The 18,385-nt window shown below is 31.6% G+C and overlaps 2 protein-coding genes across 10 annotated transcripts in view; both read right to left on the bottom strand.

The window, feature by feature from the left end:
* LOC142322253 (uncharacterized) overlaps nucleotides 1-18,385 on the bottom strand; it is a 156,832-nt gene that overhangs the window by 26,657 nt on the left and 111,790 nt on the right. For 7 of the 9 annotated variants that reach the window (XM_075361121.1, XM_075361119.1, XM_075361122.1 and 4 more), the window contains 4 exons: nucleotides 14,965-15,020; nucleotides 12,211-12,294; nucleotides 6,150-6,285; nucleotides 5,135-5,507 (listed from right to left, as the gene is read on the bottom strand). In XM_075361121.1, the coding sequence (XP_075217236.1) occupies nucleotides 5,135-5,507; nucleotides 6,150-6,285; nucleotides 12,211-12,294; nucleotides 14,965-15,020 (649 nt within the window). The remainder of the gene's footprint in view (nucleotides 1-5,134; nucleotides 5,508-6,149; nucleotides 6,286-12,210; nucleotides 12,295-14,964; nucleotides 15,021-18,385) is intronic. The other 2 variants (XM_075361125.1, XM_075361126.1) reach the window with 2 other exon arrangements.
* On the bottom strand, nucleotides 11,239-12,179 carry LOC142320770 (uncharacterized). Its single transcript, XM_075358759.1, is given in 3 exon segments — nucleotides 11,239-11,449; nucleotides 11,451-11,737; nucleotides 12,028-12,179. Coding segments are annotated over 3 exon segments (630 nt in total). The 5' UTR covers nucleotides 12,160-12,179.

Genomic DNA, 18,385 nt, shown 5'->3' with positions numbered 1-18,385 from the left:
TTATATATATAAATATACATTAGGTCAGATAAAAAAATACACTGAATTTTTAAATTTTCCAGTTTGTATAAGTCCAACTGTCATAATTTTTGTTTGTTGTGTTAGTACACTTGTTTGTAATGTATGCTTACATTGGTAGCCATATTGGATACTTACTGTTGAAGAGGTTATATGTGTGTGGTTATTTTTGACTTGTAGAAAAAAATGGAACAGAATTTGCATTAAATTTTGCTTTAAGAAGGGAATAAAATGCAGCACTGCATTGAAAATGTTGTATGTTGCTTTTGGTTATTATGAATAACAAACGTTTTCAAGAGGGCTGTGAATACGGTGAAGGTGACAAGCACTCTGGCCAACCCAACATATCAAAAACCAATAACAAAAAGTAAAGAAAATGATCATGGACGATCACCAAATCACTATCAGAGAGGTTGGTGGTGATGTTAACATATCATCTGGCTCATGCCAAGCAAAATTTTCAGATGTTTTGCGCATGAAACTTGTGGCAGAAAAATTTGTTCCAAAATTGTTGAATTTCGACAAAAAGCGGTGCTGAATGAACACTGCTCAGGATTTGCTGAATGAAGTGAACAATGATCCAGAAGTGCTCAAATAGGTCATAACTGGTGATGAAACAAAGGTGTAAGAGTATGACATCGAAACTAAGGCCCAACTGTCCCAATCGGAGCTTCCTGAAGTTCTGTTGAATGTGTTCTTTGATTTCAACAGTTTAGTGTATCTGAGTTCTTGCCACCAAGTTGTACGGTCAATAAAGATTACCTAGAACTTCTACACCATTTGCATGAAGCAATCTGAAGAAAACACCTGGATTTATGGCAAAAAAATTCATGGCAATTGCATCATGGTAATGTATCTGCTCATACTTCACTGCTTACTTGTGAATTTTTGTCCAAAAACAACACCATTATGATGCCTCAGCCATCTTATTTGCCAGCCATGGCACCCTATGAGTTATTCCTATTCCCCATGCTAAAACAAGAACCATGAAAGGACAAAGTTTTGACAACATTGAAGAGATGAAGGTAGAATAGCTGAAGGAGCTAAATGCCAAACCAAAAATTGTGTTCCAGAGGTGCTTTGAAGACTAAAAAAGCACTGGCACAAATATATTATATATCTGAAAGGGAGTACTTTTAAAGGTGACAAAATCAATATTGATGAATAAATAAAGATTTTTTGAGAAAAACTAAACTTCTGTGTATTTTTTTGACAAATCTCATTTACCTTGATATAATGTAGTACTATTATGAAGACCTGAAAAACAAAATTGATTGAGCAATGGTGTACAATCACTCAATCAACCCATGGCATATTAAATTTGCTGGATTATAAAGGGTTTTTCATCAAAACGTATCATTTTAAATTAATAATAAAACATACATATATATATTATTTTGAAAAAGTTTTGTTATCATTATTTCAATCTAAAGAAGAAAATTTACGATTAAATGTTGAACACATGACCTGGAAAACATGACCGGTTTTTGTTGCAAATGTTAATTCTGTGAAGGAAGTTTTGCATCACATTTTCACGTAATTGTGGTTTATTCTGCAAACAGCTTGAATATCTCCTTTATGCAGCTGAACTGTTTGTGAATTACTGAAGAAAACTTACTCCTACACAAAGCCCCCAAAGAAAAAAATTTAGAGTTATAAGACTGCAAGATCTAGAGAGCCAACTGATGTCTATATAACCTGTCCTGGAAATTTTTCATTCAAAAATGCAACCTTTTGATGATTTATGTGGCTTGTAACAACACCCTACAGTAAATAAACATCACCCACATCATTTTCATCCAACCTGGGCCACAAGAAATTAGTTAATATCAAGTAGTAGTGTTCCACATTGAATGCAACTACAACACCATTGATCTCAAAAAAAAAAAAGAAATATTACACTGCCAGTTGTAAACTCACATCAAACAGCTACTTGTGTATAAAAAAAATAACAAATGATGAGCATTAAGCATGGTCTCAATGTTATGTAAACTGGACTTACAGCCCAACTGAAAAATGTGATGTGGCCTAGTATTTGTGGTGGCTAATTGTTATGAACATCTTGTAACTGACAAACCTAGATTTTCAGTGGCACTTTCAACAATGGCAGTAATATTTTTAGTTAACCTGACCCTATGTTGACAGACTTTGTCTTCATAAACTTAACTTGGCCAGTTTTCTCAAATTTAACAATCAAGTTTTTCAATTGCTGTATGAGGCAGTGCATCATTACAACTGAAAACCACAAACATTTAGAAACATCTAAACATGAAATGTTCAAAATATTTGCAATGTATTTTCACAATTACTTTGCATTGCAAGACACATATAATTTCATTTTCCATTTGTTATTTTTAAATTAAATTGGATCTTTATAAGTCAACAACTGTTAATAAATAACATCTGTATAAATGATAGCTGAAAAAAGACTGAGGAATTCAAAATGACATCTCTTATATATATACATTTAAATTAATATATTATTATTATGCTTTTACGGCCAACATGGGACCACTTAAGTCAATTTTAGTTGGATCTTTTCTGAGAAAAGCGTGCTATTTTACTCTTTCGAGCTGCCCAGTATTTCTTCATCCGTTCAGATCTTGCTTTCTTTTCTTCATCCGTAAACACCCTCTTCGTTGTATTTTGTCGTTTGTCTGTCTTTTGTTTAAATCTAATGCTTTTATCTTTTAGCTTTGTAATTTTTCCAGTTTTATTCTGTAGGTCAGTCAGGGAAATTCCCAATTCTTTCATATCTTCTCTAATTTCTTTGATCCATCCTACTTCTAGCTTTTGGAACCAGAGCTTTTCAATGATATTTCTTGACAGTCTTGTTTGCGGTGTCCTTATGAGATGACCGAAGAAAGAGATTCTTTTTTTCCGCATAGTATCAGTAACAGGCTCTATTTCTCGATACACCACCTCATTTGGCACAATCCACCATTGGCCTTCTTTTTGGTGTTTTTTATTGATACACGTTCTGACAATTCTCCTCTCTATTTTCAGAATTTTTTCAATTCGGTTTTTCTGAGTGATTTTGAAAAGGGTCTCGCTTCCGTAGGTGACTTCTGGCTGTACTACAGTTTTATAATGTTTAAGTTTTGTTTTAGCAGAAAGGCATTTTTTGTTATATGTTGACCAAGTTAATTTTTGGGATTTAATCATTTTATTTGTCCTGTTTTGCCATGTCACTTTTTCATTTAAATTATAAGTTATTATTTCCCCTAGATATTTAAATTGTTTTACTATTTTAATTTTCTGATTGTTTACCGTAATGTGCTCTATTACCAGAGGATCTATGGCCATTAGTTCAGTTTTTTCGAAAGAGATATGAAGCCCTATCTTTTGTGCTAGGTTTTGAAGGCTCATGATTTGTGTTTTGGCTTCTTGAATATTATTTGCTAAAAGAGCGAGGTCATCTGCAAATCCTAGGCAATTTAGTGTGATGGAGTTTTTCTTAATACCCATTTTTATATTTTTGGGATTTATTTCATACCATTTTCTCATGACAAATTCAAGGGCGCAGTTAAAAAGGAGTGGTGAGAGGCCGTCTCCTTGCCTCAATCCAGTTTTTATGTAGAAGGGTTGAGAGAGTTCACCTCTGAATTTCACTCTGGACTGGGTATTAGTTAAAGTTAATTTTATCATGTTTACGAGTTTAGGGTGAAGGCCCAGGTTTCTCAGAATATTCAGCATGGATGGTCGGTGTATACAATCATATGCCCTTTTAAAGTCGACGAAGGTGATTATTAGTTGTTTTTTCCGTCTTTTATATAAGTCCATCATAAGTTTTAGGGATATTATTTGCTCCGGGCAACCTCTCCATGGCCTAAATCCCCCTTGGTATTCCCCACGTTCCAGTTCAAGTTGGTCTTTGCATCGGTTGTATATGATTCTCGACAGGATTTTGTATGTGCAATCCAGGAGAGATATGCCTCTGTAGTTTTCAGGATTAGTTTTATCCCCTTTTTTATGTAATGGATGGATGAGGGCTGTGGTCCAGTGTTCTGGAAGTTTTTCTTCGTTCCATATTTTCACGAGGCATAGATGTAGGGAAGTTTTGACTGAATAAACTGATGAGTGTTTCCAGAGTTCTGCGAAAAGCTGGTCTTCTCCGCTTGCTTTGTAGTTTTTTATTTCATTTAAGGCTGCGAGAACTTCTTGAATTGTTGGCGGGTTGATATTTACTGGTGAAGTTTTAACTGGAGTTTCAGTGTCAATCTCAAAAAGCTCTGGGGGGTCGTCACAGTTGAGGAGTCTATTGAAGGTTTCTGCCAAAATTTCAGCATTTTCTTTATTGGTGTGGGCCATATTTCCTTTTTTTCCTCTCAGCATAAGGGTGGGTGGTTCATATCTTTGAAGAGCCTGACCAAAAATTTTATAATAGTCTCGGAAATTAGTTTTCTTGGAACTTTCTTCTATTTGCTGAATCAAGTTTTTTTGGGCTTGTCGTTTGGTTCCTCTTATAATTTTCTGAGTTATTTTCCTTTGTTTAAATTAATATATATATATTTAAATTCTATTAAAATAAACCACCTAGTACAGAATATTGAATATTAGTATAAAAATAATTTAACAATACTGAGGAATAATACGAATCTTAAACATATTAATTTCAGTAAAATAGTATATATATATATATATATATATATATATATATATATATATATATATATATATACATTCTATTAAATAAACCACCTTGTACACAATACTGAGATATGATATGTTATCTTATTTTTCATTAAAGTACTTTCATGGGACCCCGCATCCCAAAATTGCATTAATTTTTGTTATTTTATTATTATTATGTAATAATGAAATTATTTCAATCATGACCGAGGATGTGGGATCCCACAAAAGTACTTTCATGATAAATTCAATTAAATACTTTCATGATAAATCTCAATATTCTGGACTAGGTGATTTATTACATAAAATTTAATAATAATTTAACAATGCAGAGGAATAATATGAATTTTACAAAGATTAATTTCAGTAAAATAAATAAATATATATTATAGTATTACTGATATGCACATATCTAATGGGTGCACACACATGCATGCCTTCATACAGACACAAATAAAATATCATAAAAATATGTTTTACTTACATTAGCATGGGGAAGACAGGCACTGACTGTTCTCTTAAAGTTTTGCGATCAACACATACCTGCCATTCACCATCATTATCATTTTGATCAAACATCTCCTCTTCAGACTGAGCATTAACAGGGCCCCATATTGGGTTATCCATCAACAAAGGTATATGATCAAAATTTGCAGAAATATTAAAGTGAGCTTGTTGCTGAAGTAGTTTATCTGATTTTCCTTTTTTCTTTTTTTTTGAAGGCTTCTCCACTACTTGGGACTGTTGTTCATCATCTGTTGGTGTAGTTCCACTTATATTCTTCAGGTTATCAATTAGTTTTTTATAATTCTTACCTGAAGCAGTTTTAATATTTTTTTTATTCCCATAAAATAATTCTGCAAAAATAAGTATTCAGATAAAATATAAACTAGTACAGAACTTAACTGTTTTGCTCTGTGAAAAAAATAAAATGAGAAAATCACCGAAGATTAAAATTTACCTCTAACTGAGAAAACTTTCCGATTTGGAAATTTTCTGTAAACTACATGTTTTCTGAAAATTTCAGCCCTACTGCTTATTAGAAAATAATCTTCCTAGGAAGAATATTTCCTTTAAACATAAAGATCATATAAAATACAAACATAAAAAGTCCTAATATTTATTTTTTTATTTACATAATAACAACATGCTTATGTCCTCTTACAATTACTAGATGAATGAAAAATGAATTTTATAGGCATTCATCATCTTGGGTAAGGCTACCAGCATTTTTAATGGTCATACCAGTCAGTAGCAAGAAAAAATATAGAAACTGAAAATTATTTTCTTGTTATAAATGTTCTAGTCTACCTTCCTTTAATGATCTATGTTTTTCTTAAAATTTCATTATTTAAAAATCTCATAAAATGCAGAAAAAAAATTAGATAAGTTTTAAATTTTATATTTGACTAGTAAAGTATTAATAACAAAGAATCAATATATTCTTAAATAGAAATACTAAAATAATGGATCTTTGAAACATTACTTTTTTCACTCACCAGAAACTTTATTCTCAGAAACATCCTGATTCTCAGTACTCTCACCTTCATAATCACTATAATTTTGATTATTGTTAATTTTCAATAAATATTTTAGAACTTCATCTGGAGTATTTATCAGATTTTCTTGATGGTCCTGTAATCATTTTAGTTATAGTGGAATAACAATATACTTTTACATACAATATTTTTAATTTATAATAAAATTATTATTTTTTTCTAATTTATACATTACAATTCAATTAACTAGTCAACTATAAGCAACCTCTCCCCCCATGGCCCAATGAGATAAGGATGTTATATATGACATGTAAATGAGGTGTAGCTTGTACAGACTCAGGCCGACCATTCCTAAGACATATGGTTAACTGAATATTATAATAAAATTGTTATAAATGTTTAACTTTTATAACAAAGTACTGTATTTCCATAATAACATAATGCTAATTTCCTACTTTGTATGAAATACCACAAAACTCAAAATAATTTTAATAAGTAATGTAAAATATTATTAGTTAATCTCATTAACTGATTTTTTTTGGTCATTTGACTTGTTTATGCTTCTTCTCTTCATTTCCTCCTATTTTGTTTTAATTTTAATTGCATTGATTTTACATTCTACATATCAATATCCTATATTCTAGGTTATTGGTTTTACATGATATTACTTTTTTCCTTTTTTTAAAGTTTCACCCTCTACATAATCTATAAAGAATAAAGCAGACCTAGATGTCTTATATATGGTCCACCAACCTAATTTTTATTTTTATAAGATTATGCAACAAACTGTTGCTTTTTCAAACAGTCTTAAAATCTTTTCATTCAGTTATTATAAATGCCTCAATACTTATTATAATAGACTGTTTCTTAATCAAATTTCTCTCAACCAAATTAAAAAATAACTACATTGTTTCATGATAACTGAAAATGACACAAAATATTAAGGATTTCAAACACTCCATGTAAAATTAGAAAAACTGTAAGCAAACTCACATATTACTTAATAATTTTTATTAATCAGAATAGAAGTAAACAATCACACTAACACTAATCTCAATTTTGGGAGTCAGACGCATTTTAGAATTTGACAATAGGCTATTTGACTGGTTTCTGGAAACCATCTCAGATTATTTAGTGGTATTTATCAAGCACATAAAAAGTAGTTACTTTTAATTCTTTTATGTATTTCTTCAAAAAATAGGAAATAAAAATGTACTATTTAAATATGCCGCCAAAACACTATCTTGAGCAATATGGCGTCGCACTGGCTTCAGTGACATCACATGTCAGTAAATAAACATCAAAAGTCACAAGTTGAGTTAGCATTCTGCTGTTTGTGTTATTTTTTTTAGTGTGATTTACCTAAGAAAATTAGTTACAAATGGTGTGTAGTGCCAGCTTGCACAAATATGTCAATAAAGACACCAGAAAAACTATTTATATGTATCCCAAAATATGGTAAAATGTGAAAAAAGTGGTTACAACTTCCTCGTACAAATCCTGATGATGTAGTGGATAATTCAACTGTTTTCTTCTATGAAGACCACTTCGATGTAAGTAAACATATTATTGTTAACGAGTATTCCATTGTAAAGACATAATATTTAGATTATGGATGGTCTATCTTACCAATCTGTTTGAGGTTAGAATTCAGCGTTGTCTTACCTAAGGGAAGTCCCGAGTCAGGCCCCACTGGTCATGTAGGTGCACTACTGCCCTCACCTTAACCCAGAATCATGTTATTTTATAATATGTAAATTACGTTAATATGGAGAATATGTAAAATGACTGGTATATTTTCTAATCTCAAAAATCTTTTTATTGATGCATCATCAATTAAAGTCATTAGCAACTTATCAGTGTAATGTAACTGTACCAGTAAATGTGTAGTCTTGATCAAACTCAGACCAACCATTCCTGAGACAAATGGTTAATTGAAACCCAACCACCAAAGAACACTGGTATCCACGATCGAGTATTCAAATTCAAATAAAAGTAAACTGCCTTTATTAGGATTTTAACCTGAGAACTCTCAACTTCAAAATCAGCTGATTTACAATCATTTTACCACTAGAACAACTCAAATCAGTGGATTAGAAATTTTCAATTTAACAAATTCAGAAAAAGACAGTTAAGTCATTCATGTTATCAGTTCAATCTCAATCTATACACTTATTACTGTAACTAAAAGTAGCATATAAGTCATTGAAAGTCACAAAAACCATTTTAAAATGTAAACTTTATAATTTTATGAACAAACTGTTGCCCCCCACATTTTCAGTTATTTCATTGAATTATACGACTCATTTTTGCCGGTGTCCTTCTAAATTATTTAACACTTTTAGCCAGTCAACAGAATTGTAATCTCCAAAATAAATTCAATTCAAAAACATATTCCTTCATTAAAGCAATAACATGTGAAATAAACAGTAAGCTAAAGCAACATCTTCATTATGATACATGAATACAAAATTATAGGCCTATTTATCATAAACACCTTGCTCCATTAAAATTATGCATACAAATTTGACTCCTGCTGCTTTAAAAATAATTAATCCTTTCTACATAGAACATATCCAATTATGCCCTGCTGATAAAGCCATTCAAATAAACATTTATTAAAAACACTGTACTTAATTTTTTTCAACGAGATTAATAATCATAAAATATGAGAATATTTGCTTACTTTAACACTGTGTATAATAAATTCTTACTTGACTAGATAAATGATTCACTTTTGAGAAAATGTGTCTATTTATGTCTTTAAAATAACTTGCCTATATTATTACAGATGGATAAAAACATGACAAACTACTGTCAGTACAAAATGGGATTAAGCCAGAGAATAATCATAGTAGATGGAATTTTGCCTTCTAAATTTCATTGCCAGCAAGACTGCAGGAAAAGAATGTGTGATGCTAGTACTACTCGACCTGAATTTGTCAAATGGCAAAAACCCAACTCATTCAGAATGTGGTCATTCAGCCAACTGCAACTGTGCAAGAAGTTGTCATAAGTGAAGCTCATGACAACAGGTATGTAACCTAAGGAAGAAAACAATAAGAATACTAAATTTACACTTATCTGAAATTTCTTCTGTTCCATTAAATCATAGGTTCTTTAAGATTTTTCTAGCCCTTTTTATTATGTAGTTCTTGCAAAAATTGACAAGTGTTATATCTTTTCAGAATCACTGCAAGCATGGGAAAAAAGTACATCAACAGAACCTGTCACTGCTGAAAAATCCGTCCAATTTAATTTTAAACAAACAGTGAATTTTAGAAGCAAGGCAGTGCAGATAAAGACTTTGACAAAAAATATTTCTGTTTATCCATTCAAACATTCTACCACATCCAGCTACACTTCTCCATACAAGATCAATTCATGCTATTGTCATATAAAGCCATATAAAACTGGTATTACTAATAGAAAGAAGAGGACTGGCTTTATTGATGAGGAAAGATCAGACAGTGATATCTCTTTGTATATAGAGGCTACAAAACAACAAGTTTCATCATTTACAGTTACTTCTTCCTCAAAAGTTTCTGACTCTGGTACAAATATTAGTGATGCAAATGAAGATATTGATAAAATGAAATGTTTGTAGCACACTTTGCACCTTATTGTTAAAAAGCCTATGATGTATACTGGTATCTGTAAAAAAACCTTATTCCATAAGCACATTCATATACCGCATGAACATATTTTACTGCGTTTGAAAAAGATTAGATAGTACTTTTTCTGAACTTGATAATCTTAGATTGTCACTATCATATGACAGTAAACTGTTTTTGAAAAATATTCCACTAATCGTTAGTGTATTACATCCATTTATTGTGAGCACAGATAACCATTCTATCAAAAAGCCTTTACCTTTTTCATTTCAGCACAATTATTACAATGCAAGTTGTGTAATAGATTGCTTGGAAATTGGTATACAAAAGTCATCCAAAGCCCCTTTTTCAAGCAATGACTTGGTCAGACTGAAAAAAAAGGTAATATTGTAAAATATTTGATATCATGTATGCCTAATGGTTTAGTTAATGATATTTCACCTGGTTTTGGGGGCAGAGTGAGTGATGTCACTATATTACAAAATTGCAATGTTTTAGATTGTTTAGAACCAGGTAACTTTGTCTTGGAAGATAGAGGATTTAAGCATGTTGAGCAGACACTGGATGCAAAAGGAATAAACTTGTTAAGGCCACCTTAGTGTAGCATCAGGATCAAAATTATCTAAATTGGAAGTATGGCAAACAGAGATTATTGCTAATTTAAGGATACATATTGAAAGAGTAGTAAGGCAAATAAGAGAATTCCACAACACTCAGTGATCAATAAACATTTTCTGTGAATATTTAATGATGTGATTGTTATAGCATATGCACTAATTAACTTACAGGACTCTCTTATAAAGTAGTGGGTTGATCCATCCCTGTGAACCCCGCTTGAATCTATTCTATTTTATGATTTATGACTTTATTATTTAGGTATTTGAAATAATAAAACAATATAAATTAGAAACAAATTTTAATTACACACCCTTTCAATTGCAATACAATCTCTTTATTGAACACACAGAAGATTAATGAAAACGAAGATTACAGAATGGAAGAAATACATACAAAAGGTATCACTAGGTTAGTGACCTCTTAACCCACCGGGTTGGTCTAGTGTTGAACGCGTCTTCCCAAATTAGCTGATTTGGAAGTCGAGAGTTCCAGCGTTCAAGTCCTAGTAAAGCCAGTTATTTTTACACGGATTTGAATACTAGATTGTGTTCTTTGGTGGTTGGGTTTCAATTAACCACACATCTCAGGAATGGTCGAACAGAGAATGTACAAGACTACACTTCATTTACACTCATACATATCATCCTCATTCATCCTCTGAAGAATTATCTAAACGGTAGTTACCGTTAAGGAGGCTAAACAGGAAAAAGAAAGGTTAGTGACCTCTTACAGGCAATTAATCAAGACATGCTATGAATCGATAGTGGATATATATTTGCTCTCTAGAAAGATGCAACAGCTATCAAGATGCATTCATCATCAAATTCTATTAAAATTATGTCGACTTTTTTGAAATTTCAGTCAAGATGTGCAACATAAAAATATGTTTTCTTCAAATTTGTCAAACACATTTGCAACTGCACTAGAGCCAGATACCTTTTAGTGATCATTTCACTATTAATATAATTGGATTTAGTTGTCTCACTAGTTGGGCATTTGACTTCAATGACAGCATCAGAACAAGTTCTGTTTGGAGTGGCTACAATCATGGGATACTGATGAGATAGGAAGTCTGCAGGGCCTGAATTTTTTTTTAAGCTTGTTCTGCAGAGTTTTTGTTACTGAAGATTCTAACTTTCGGCCTCTTTCCATAGCAGACATGTCTAGGGTTTTAGCACCCATGATTGCAGCTACTAATGATACATCTGGTGTTTGACAGCAACTGACTTCAAATGCTTTGGATGCTGTTAACCAATACCTTGATTTGGATGATGATCTTAACTCATACCACAAAGGACTTTTATACTGATTTCTAGTAGCATTTTCTATTAAAGCCAGAGCATTTTTATCATGTTTCTGTAGAGAAACTTGATAAAAGCTTTAATGCTTCAAGTAGTTTGTTGATGTCATTCAAGGAAATGATGAAGTGAAAACTGCTGGACATCACTGTGATTAAAATCGTTTTGATACCTCAAAAGTTCACAGTTTGACACTTTTCTTTTCTTTACTTCTTGAAGGAACTCAGTAAGAAGCTCAGTGCTCATATTATGATGTGGAACTTTTTCCTTGCAGAGCTGTATTACAGTAACATATTTCATTATGGTCCCAACTCAGAAGAATGTTGGTTTCTTTCACTAACACTCAACCTGAGTACAGGAAGGTTCCACAATTTGCTGATTGATCCACATCAAAAAGGCTACAAGGTGTTTACACCCACCAGCAGAAGCTGCACAGTCCAAACACTGGCAGCTCATGATTTTACTCTTATTTTCAACCATCACTATAGTCACAGTATAAGAACTAGCTCTCACTTTGTGTTCAGGACATACCCTGCATTTGAGTGTGTAAAGGCCAGATTCACAACGCAGTTGCATGTAACCAATGGCATCATCTCCATAACATTTTCTTGCAGCCTTGCAAAGGAAAATTAATTATTATAAACAAGAAATTGCTGCATAACTAACTTAACATAATCTACTACAAAACCCAAATTTATGCTATAGGTACATATTATTTCACCTTAACAGGTTTATGGTAGGTTACTAAGTTGGTAAGGTACTTACATTACTGTTTTTACATTTCTAAGCTCAGCAGCATAAAAATCAGGATTATTTTTAAAGAAAACTCCAACCATAATGCCATCACATTTAGGCAGGTTTCCGGTGTTTGCTTTCATGAAGTTGCTTTCCATGATCGGGTAGAATACAAAAATGTAATATGGAAATTGTAAAATACCACAATATCATTGATATTATGATAATTAATAGTTTCAAAATCGCAAGACATCAAGAAATGCAAAAGAATAGCAATCAATGACAGACATATTTACTGACATGTGACATCATCATACATAACATAATCCAGACCGCTTTCTATCACATGGCACCAGCTAAAAAAAATTAAGGTTTTTTGGATAAACATTCCAATATTTTTTAGTCAGATTAATGCAAATCGCTTTTAAACCCCATAATTTATGCAGATATCAATAATTATGACATTATTTTTCACAGTCAAACAGCCTATTCTATTAGTTATAGTTGATAGAATACAAATTGACAACTCTACAAGTATGTTTTATTTACCGACAAGGCAAATTTCACTCAAGATGGCATCAACAACTTACATAATGAGCATACAAGGGCAGAAGTAAATCCTCATGAAATGGTGGCAGGTAATTTTTAACACAGATTTAGGGTCAATGTATAGTACAGTCTTCTTCACAATTAGTCACTTGGACTATTCATATTACCTGGCTGCTTAAATGCTGAGGTCTACTTGCAATTTCTTCAAGAAGAATTGCTGCAGCTGATTGAAGATGTTTCTTCAGCACTGAGATGCAAGGTATACTTCCAGCACCATAATGTGCCTCCACACCTCTCTTGTGCCATTTCCACTCACTTAAATCATCATTTCCTGGAGAAATGGACTGGTCATGAAGGTCAACATTGGTGACCACCAAGATCGCCTGATCTAACACCTTTAGAGTTTTGTGTCTGGAGATGGGTGAAACATATTGTATACAAAACAAAAATGCATTCACATGAGTAATTAATTATCCACATTAAGGATGCGGCTGAACAACTTATGGACAGCCCTGAACAACTAAAAAGAGCAGCAAAAGCAGTATAGAAGCATGCTAAGAAATGTGTTGAAAATGGTGGGCTAATGTTTTGAACATTTATTATAAGCTGGTACGTATAATGCCCCTTGGTCTAGTGTACTGTTTCTATATAATATTCAAACTTTTCTTTATTTTATTTAACTTATCTTACAACATTTTGTTTGTAATTAAATTCTCTACAAGTTTTGTTAATAAGTTTTATGTGTTTATAGTCCATTTAACAAAGTTATTGTACATCAAACATACAAAACAGTGTTCTTTACCACAATTTACTGGTTTTCACCCCAGATTTCTAAAAATAAAATACTATAGATATGGTTTTGGGACCTATTTTATTTGATTTTTCAGGTCAAGAACCATAAGAATACAGTATTTTATCCCTTAATTAAATCCTAAAAATTTTATTATGACCTCATTTCACTAGGATAACTGAAATCTGAACAAAATCTTTCACTAGCTGTAATTCGGAAACAAAGCATTTTAGGACATACTTGTATATTTATATGAACTTTTTACATTATTTTCATGAGTAACATAAGTTATAAAAGTCCCGGGAGAACTTTGTGATACACTCTGTATTTAAATCATCTGAATCATATTAATAATTATCATAGGTTATTACAAAAAAAATTCCACTGCAATTTCAAATTTAAAAACTAATTTAAAAAAGAATCATATTTGAGAAAATTCAAATTAACAATAATAGTCTGAAAATATTATTTCATATTCCTTTTCTATATTTCAAAGCTAGATTTCTAAAAGTCTTAAAATTCTACTCCATTTAACATTACCAAATGCTTTTTCAGTATTTGCCAAACATGAATATTTGTTTCTCTTTAACTTGAATTAAAAAATTAATGAGAGCTAAAATTTTTCCCCATGTTTCCATTTCTTTTTCTGAAACCTAACTAGATTTCATGTATCTATATATCTCACATTTTACCTCTCATTCTATTTTTCTATTAATTATATAAATTAGTAATATGAAGCATGCACAATTAAAAATATAATCTCTATTTCTTCATCATATATTGTAGTTAATTAAATTTATCTGCACCTGTTTTTAATAGTTTTACAAGAATCACATTTTTATTTAATTTGAGGCTACTTCTCCAGTCTCATAAATCAGATATTAAGTAAAGCTTACTTACTTCCACTTCTATTGAACAACATTAACAATTGAGAAGATTACTAGCCCCTTTTGTTTTACTTTTCTTTAGATTTTTACAGTTATATCGAATTCACATCACAATGTAGTCTCCTCTTTAAAACACTGAATTTCCATTCTTTTCCAATTTGTCATATAATTTTTTCCTTCTGTACAATTTTACAAGCAAAACGATTCTTTCTTACTACTATTCCCTATTCCCAAATAGACAAATACATTATGGGAATTATTTTTAAGTTTTATACTTTTCATGAATATTAGTATGTTAAAAAACATAAATTTTAATTAACTTACACCAGTGCTGGTACCAGGTACAGCATAATCTTGGTTCTTCTTTTTAACATTACCAGCTAAAACAAAACAAATTAAAAAAAATTATTAAATAAGTCAATAAAAATAAGAAAATTCTCTTTTCAATCATCTAAAAAATCACTGTGTTACTGAAAAAATTCCAATGAAATTCCTTAAGCTCTATTAACCCACTCAAACTATCATAAATCTACTCCAACAACTGTTTACTTGTGTATCATTCAGCCATTCATTCTATGAATCAACACTGTGTATTCATTTTTCTTTCTTTTGGACATTTTTCCTGATCTTCCAATAGTTTTTTATTCTTCTTCTTTCTTCTGATCAGATGCTTCTTTTTTCACTTTCTCTTGGAGACCTTTGGAATCTTGTATCAGTTTTCTGAATGTTAATCTATCTTGTACTATTTCTTCAGATATTTTCATTTCTTTTAGGTCTTTTTTAACCTGGTTTTGAATCCTGATCAGGCATGGCATTTTCATAAGCTGTAAATCATACATCTCATCCTCTGAAGCAATACCTAACAATGATCCTGGAAGTAAAAAAAGTCTTTTTTAACTGCTGGTGTCCATTGATTTTCATTTTTATGTTGTTGAAATGTGGATGAAGATTTGTTTTGTAAGCCTGTTACCATTCATTTTTGTAAGATTGTCAAAGAATTTGACTCTTCTTTTTCAGATGGAATCTGACATGCTCTGTTTCACTGTACGAGGTGCTACCCAAAAGTTCAGGGAATTTTACCATAAAAATAAAATAGCTTACCATAACTTATAATTTCCACTATCTCCTTCAAAGTAATCCCCTTGGGGATTGATACAGTGATCCCAGCATTTTTCCCATGATTCCATGCATCCCTGGAAGTCTGCAGGTGTAAATGTTCGAAGCACGTTCTGCGTTTCTTCCTGAATCTCCTCAATTGTGTTAAAACGACGGCCTTTCAATTGAAATTTTATTTTCGGAAAGAGAAAAAAGTTGCACGGGGCAAGGTTAGGCGAATAGGGTGGGTTGGAGAATTTCTTGGCTTCCAATCACTACCGCGTCTTTTTGGAAGCCAAGAAATTCTGAATGGCTAGCGATGTGTGTACGGGCACATTGTCATGGTGCAGAACCCAGCTGTTGTTACCCCACAGATCTGAACGTTTGCGCCTAATGCTTTCATGTAACCACTTCAAAACTTCACAATAGAACATCCCATTGACAGTTTGACTAAGAGGAACAAATTCCTTATGGATAATGCCTTTGATGTTGAAAAAAACAATCATCATGGACTTCACGTTGCTGCGAACTTGGCGACTTCCACTGCGACGACTGCTGCTTAGTTTCAGGGTCATACCCGTACACCCATGTCTCATTGCCGGTTATGATGTTGGAGATGAAGTTAGGATCTCTTGCTGAAATTTTCAATTCACTACAGACAGCTACGCGATTTTGTTTCTGGTCGCTGTTCAACAGTCTCGGTACAAATTTTGCAGCAATACGTCTCATGTTTAAATTGTCCGATAAAATGCATTGTACGGACCCATATGACATTTGTACAATTGCACAAACATCATGGATTGTTTGTCTATCATCTGCAACAATAGCCTCTTGCACTTCCGCGATGTTTTCCGGTGTTGCGCTTGCTGATGGACGCTCATCGTCATCGACTGTCGTTCGTCCATCTTTGAATCGTTTGTACCACAAAAAGTTTTACTTTTACTCACAGCATTGTCACCAAATGCTTCCACAAGCATGCAATGGGTTTCTGCACCAGTTTTTTTAAGCATGAAGCAAAATTTGATGCAGGTTCTTTGTTCTTTAAAATCTGCCATTTACAACTTCGCCGAAGCAGTAAAACACAACGTTACACAACCGCACGAAAGTCAACAATGCAGCCTCTCATCATCACAGTTGTTGGAACACTGATTCACAAAGAGTACTGTTAGCCATATCTAGCGGCAGCAGGTCGTACCAGCAATGGTTCGCACATGAAATTCAAATTCGCCGAACTTTTGGGTAGCACCTTGTATTTGTAAAAATCTTTCTTTCTTTTTTTCTATTACATTCCTGTTTTATTAAAAAAAAAATTCATATGTAGTGAAACCAATTGCTATGACAATTAGCCACTGATAAACTATAAAAACATGAAATGAAATTATCCCAAGGATTGTTTAACTTTTCAAGAAACTCATTTATTTCAGCTGTTAGCATTTTATCGCACTCTTACAATCAAGATGCAACTCCCTGAGGTATTCACGATGCTGCATATGAGGTTGCAATTTACCATCTTATCCAAGAGGAAATTAATTATTAATTTAGTTATTAACCCTTTAAATTAATTGTTTAATAATTAGATCTTAATCTTTTAAGAAATAGATTTTCAATTAAATCAGAGTATATCATTGCTATTTTATTATTTATAAATTTATTAAGTTATTCTAATTGATTGTATTTAGGTTTACATCCATACTGGGCAATTTTTATCATAATGTTATTTTATTTTCTACAGTTATTTTAATAGTAATACAAAAGTCACTTTTATTACAGATAGTTTTTATTTATTTTTTGTTATTATAACAAACTCAATTTTACATATATCAATTTCCTACCTCTACCCAATGACCATCCATTTTACACAAAAAAGATTAATTTAAACTGGCCAGAAAGAATGTTACTCTGTATTCATATAGAAAATACACCAATCCACTTCATACATATGAGTTGGTTTGAGAACACTAACTCGGCCATCACATAAGTAGCCATTATCAGTAAACAGCCATTACCTGTTCACATAAGTTATTACTCATAAAGATTACTGAAGCCATGAAACAACATTTATTTTGATTTAATTGTCATAGACACTTGTAGGAGATTGTTCCTATGCTATGCAATGATGCCAATAACAAATTCAAAATATCTCTATAAGCACCAGAGAAAAAGGTTTGATTATTTTTTAACAGATCTTAAATATTACAGATTTAGCTTGACAAATTAAACTAGACTGGATTAAACAAAACAAAAATTAAAAGATAATAGCACATAATTATTTTTTTATAATGTAAAAGAATGCTTCAATTTAAAATAAAATAATATTAATAACTTAATTTGCTTATAACCAAAAAATTAAACAGTTAAATCAAAATTAACTCTTCTTACTTGTATAAATTCATATCAAACAGAGATATTACTCATAAATGTGGGATCTACTACCACATTACTTAAATATTACACTTTTTCAATATGCTGGTTAGTGATGTTAAACATTAAAGGCTCAAATAAAAAAATCCTGGATATTTTGAATTTTATTGAAGACAAACAGTAATTAGAAAAAACTGATTAAACAAATAATTAATTAATTATAACTTCCAAATATGCTGTTTTTTAAGCATGTATTAATATAAAATAATTTGCATTTAATATACCCAAT

This window comes from Lycorma delicatula, chromosome 3, assembly GCF_047948215.1.
Source record: "Lycorma delicatula isolate Av1 chromosome 3, ASM4794821v1, whole genome shotgun sequence".
Taxonomy (NCBI): Eukaryota; Metazoa; Arthropoda; class Insecta; order Hemiptera; family Fulgoridae; genus Lycorma; species Lycorma delicatula.
Note: the sequence above shows the minus strand (reverse complement) of the source record. Positions and strands in the feature narration are given on the sequence as shown.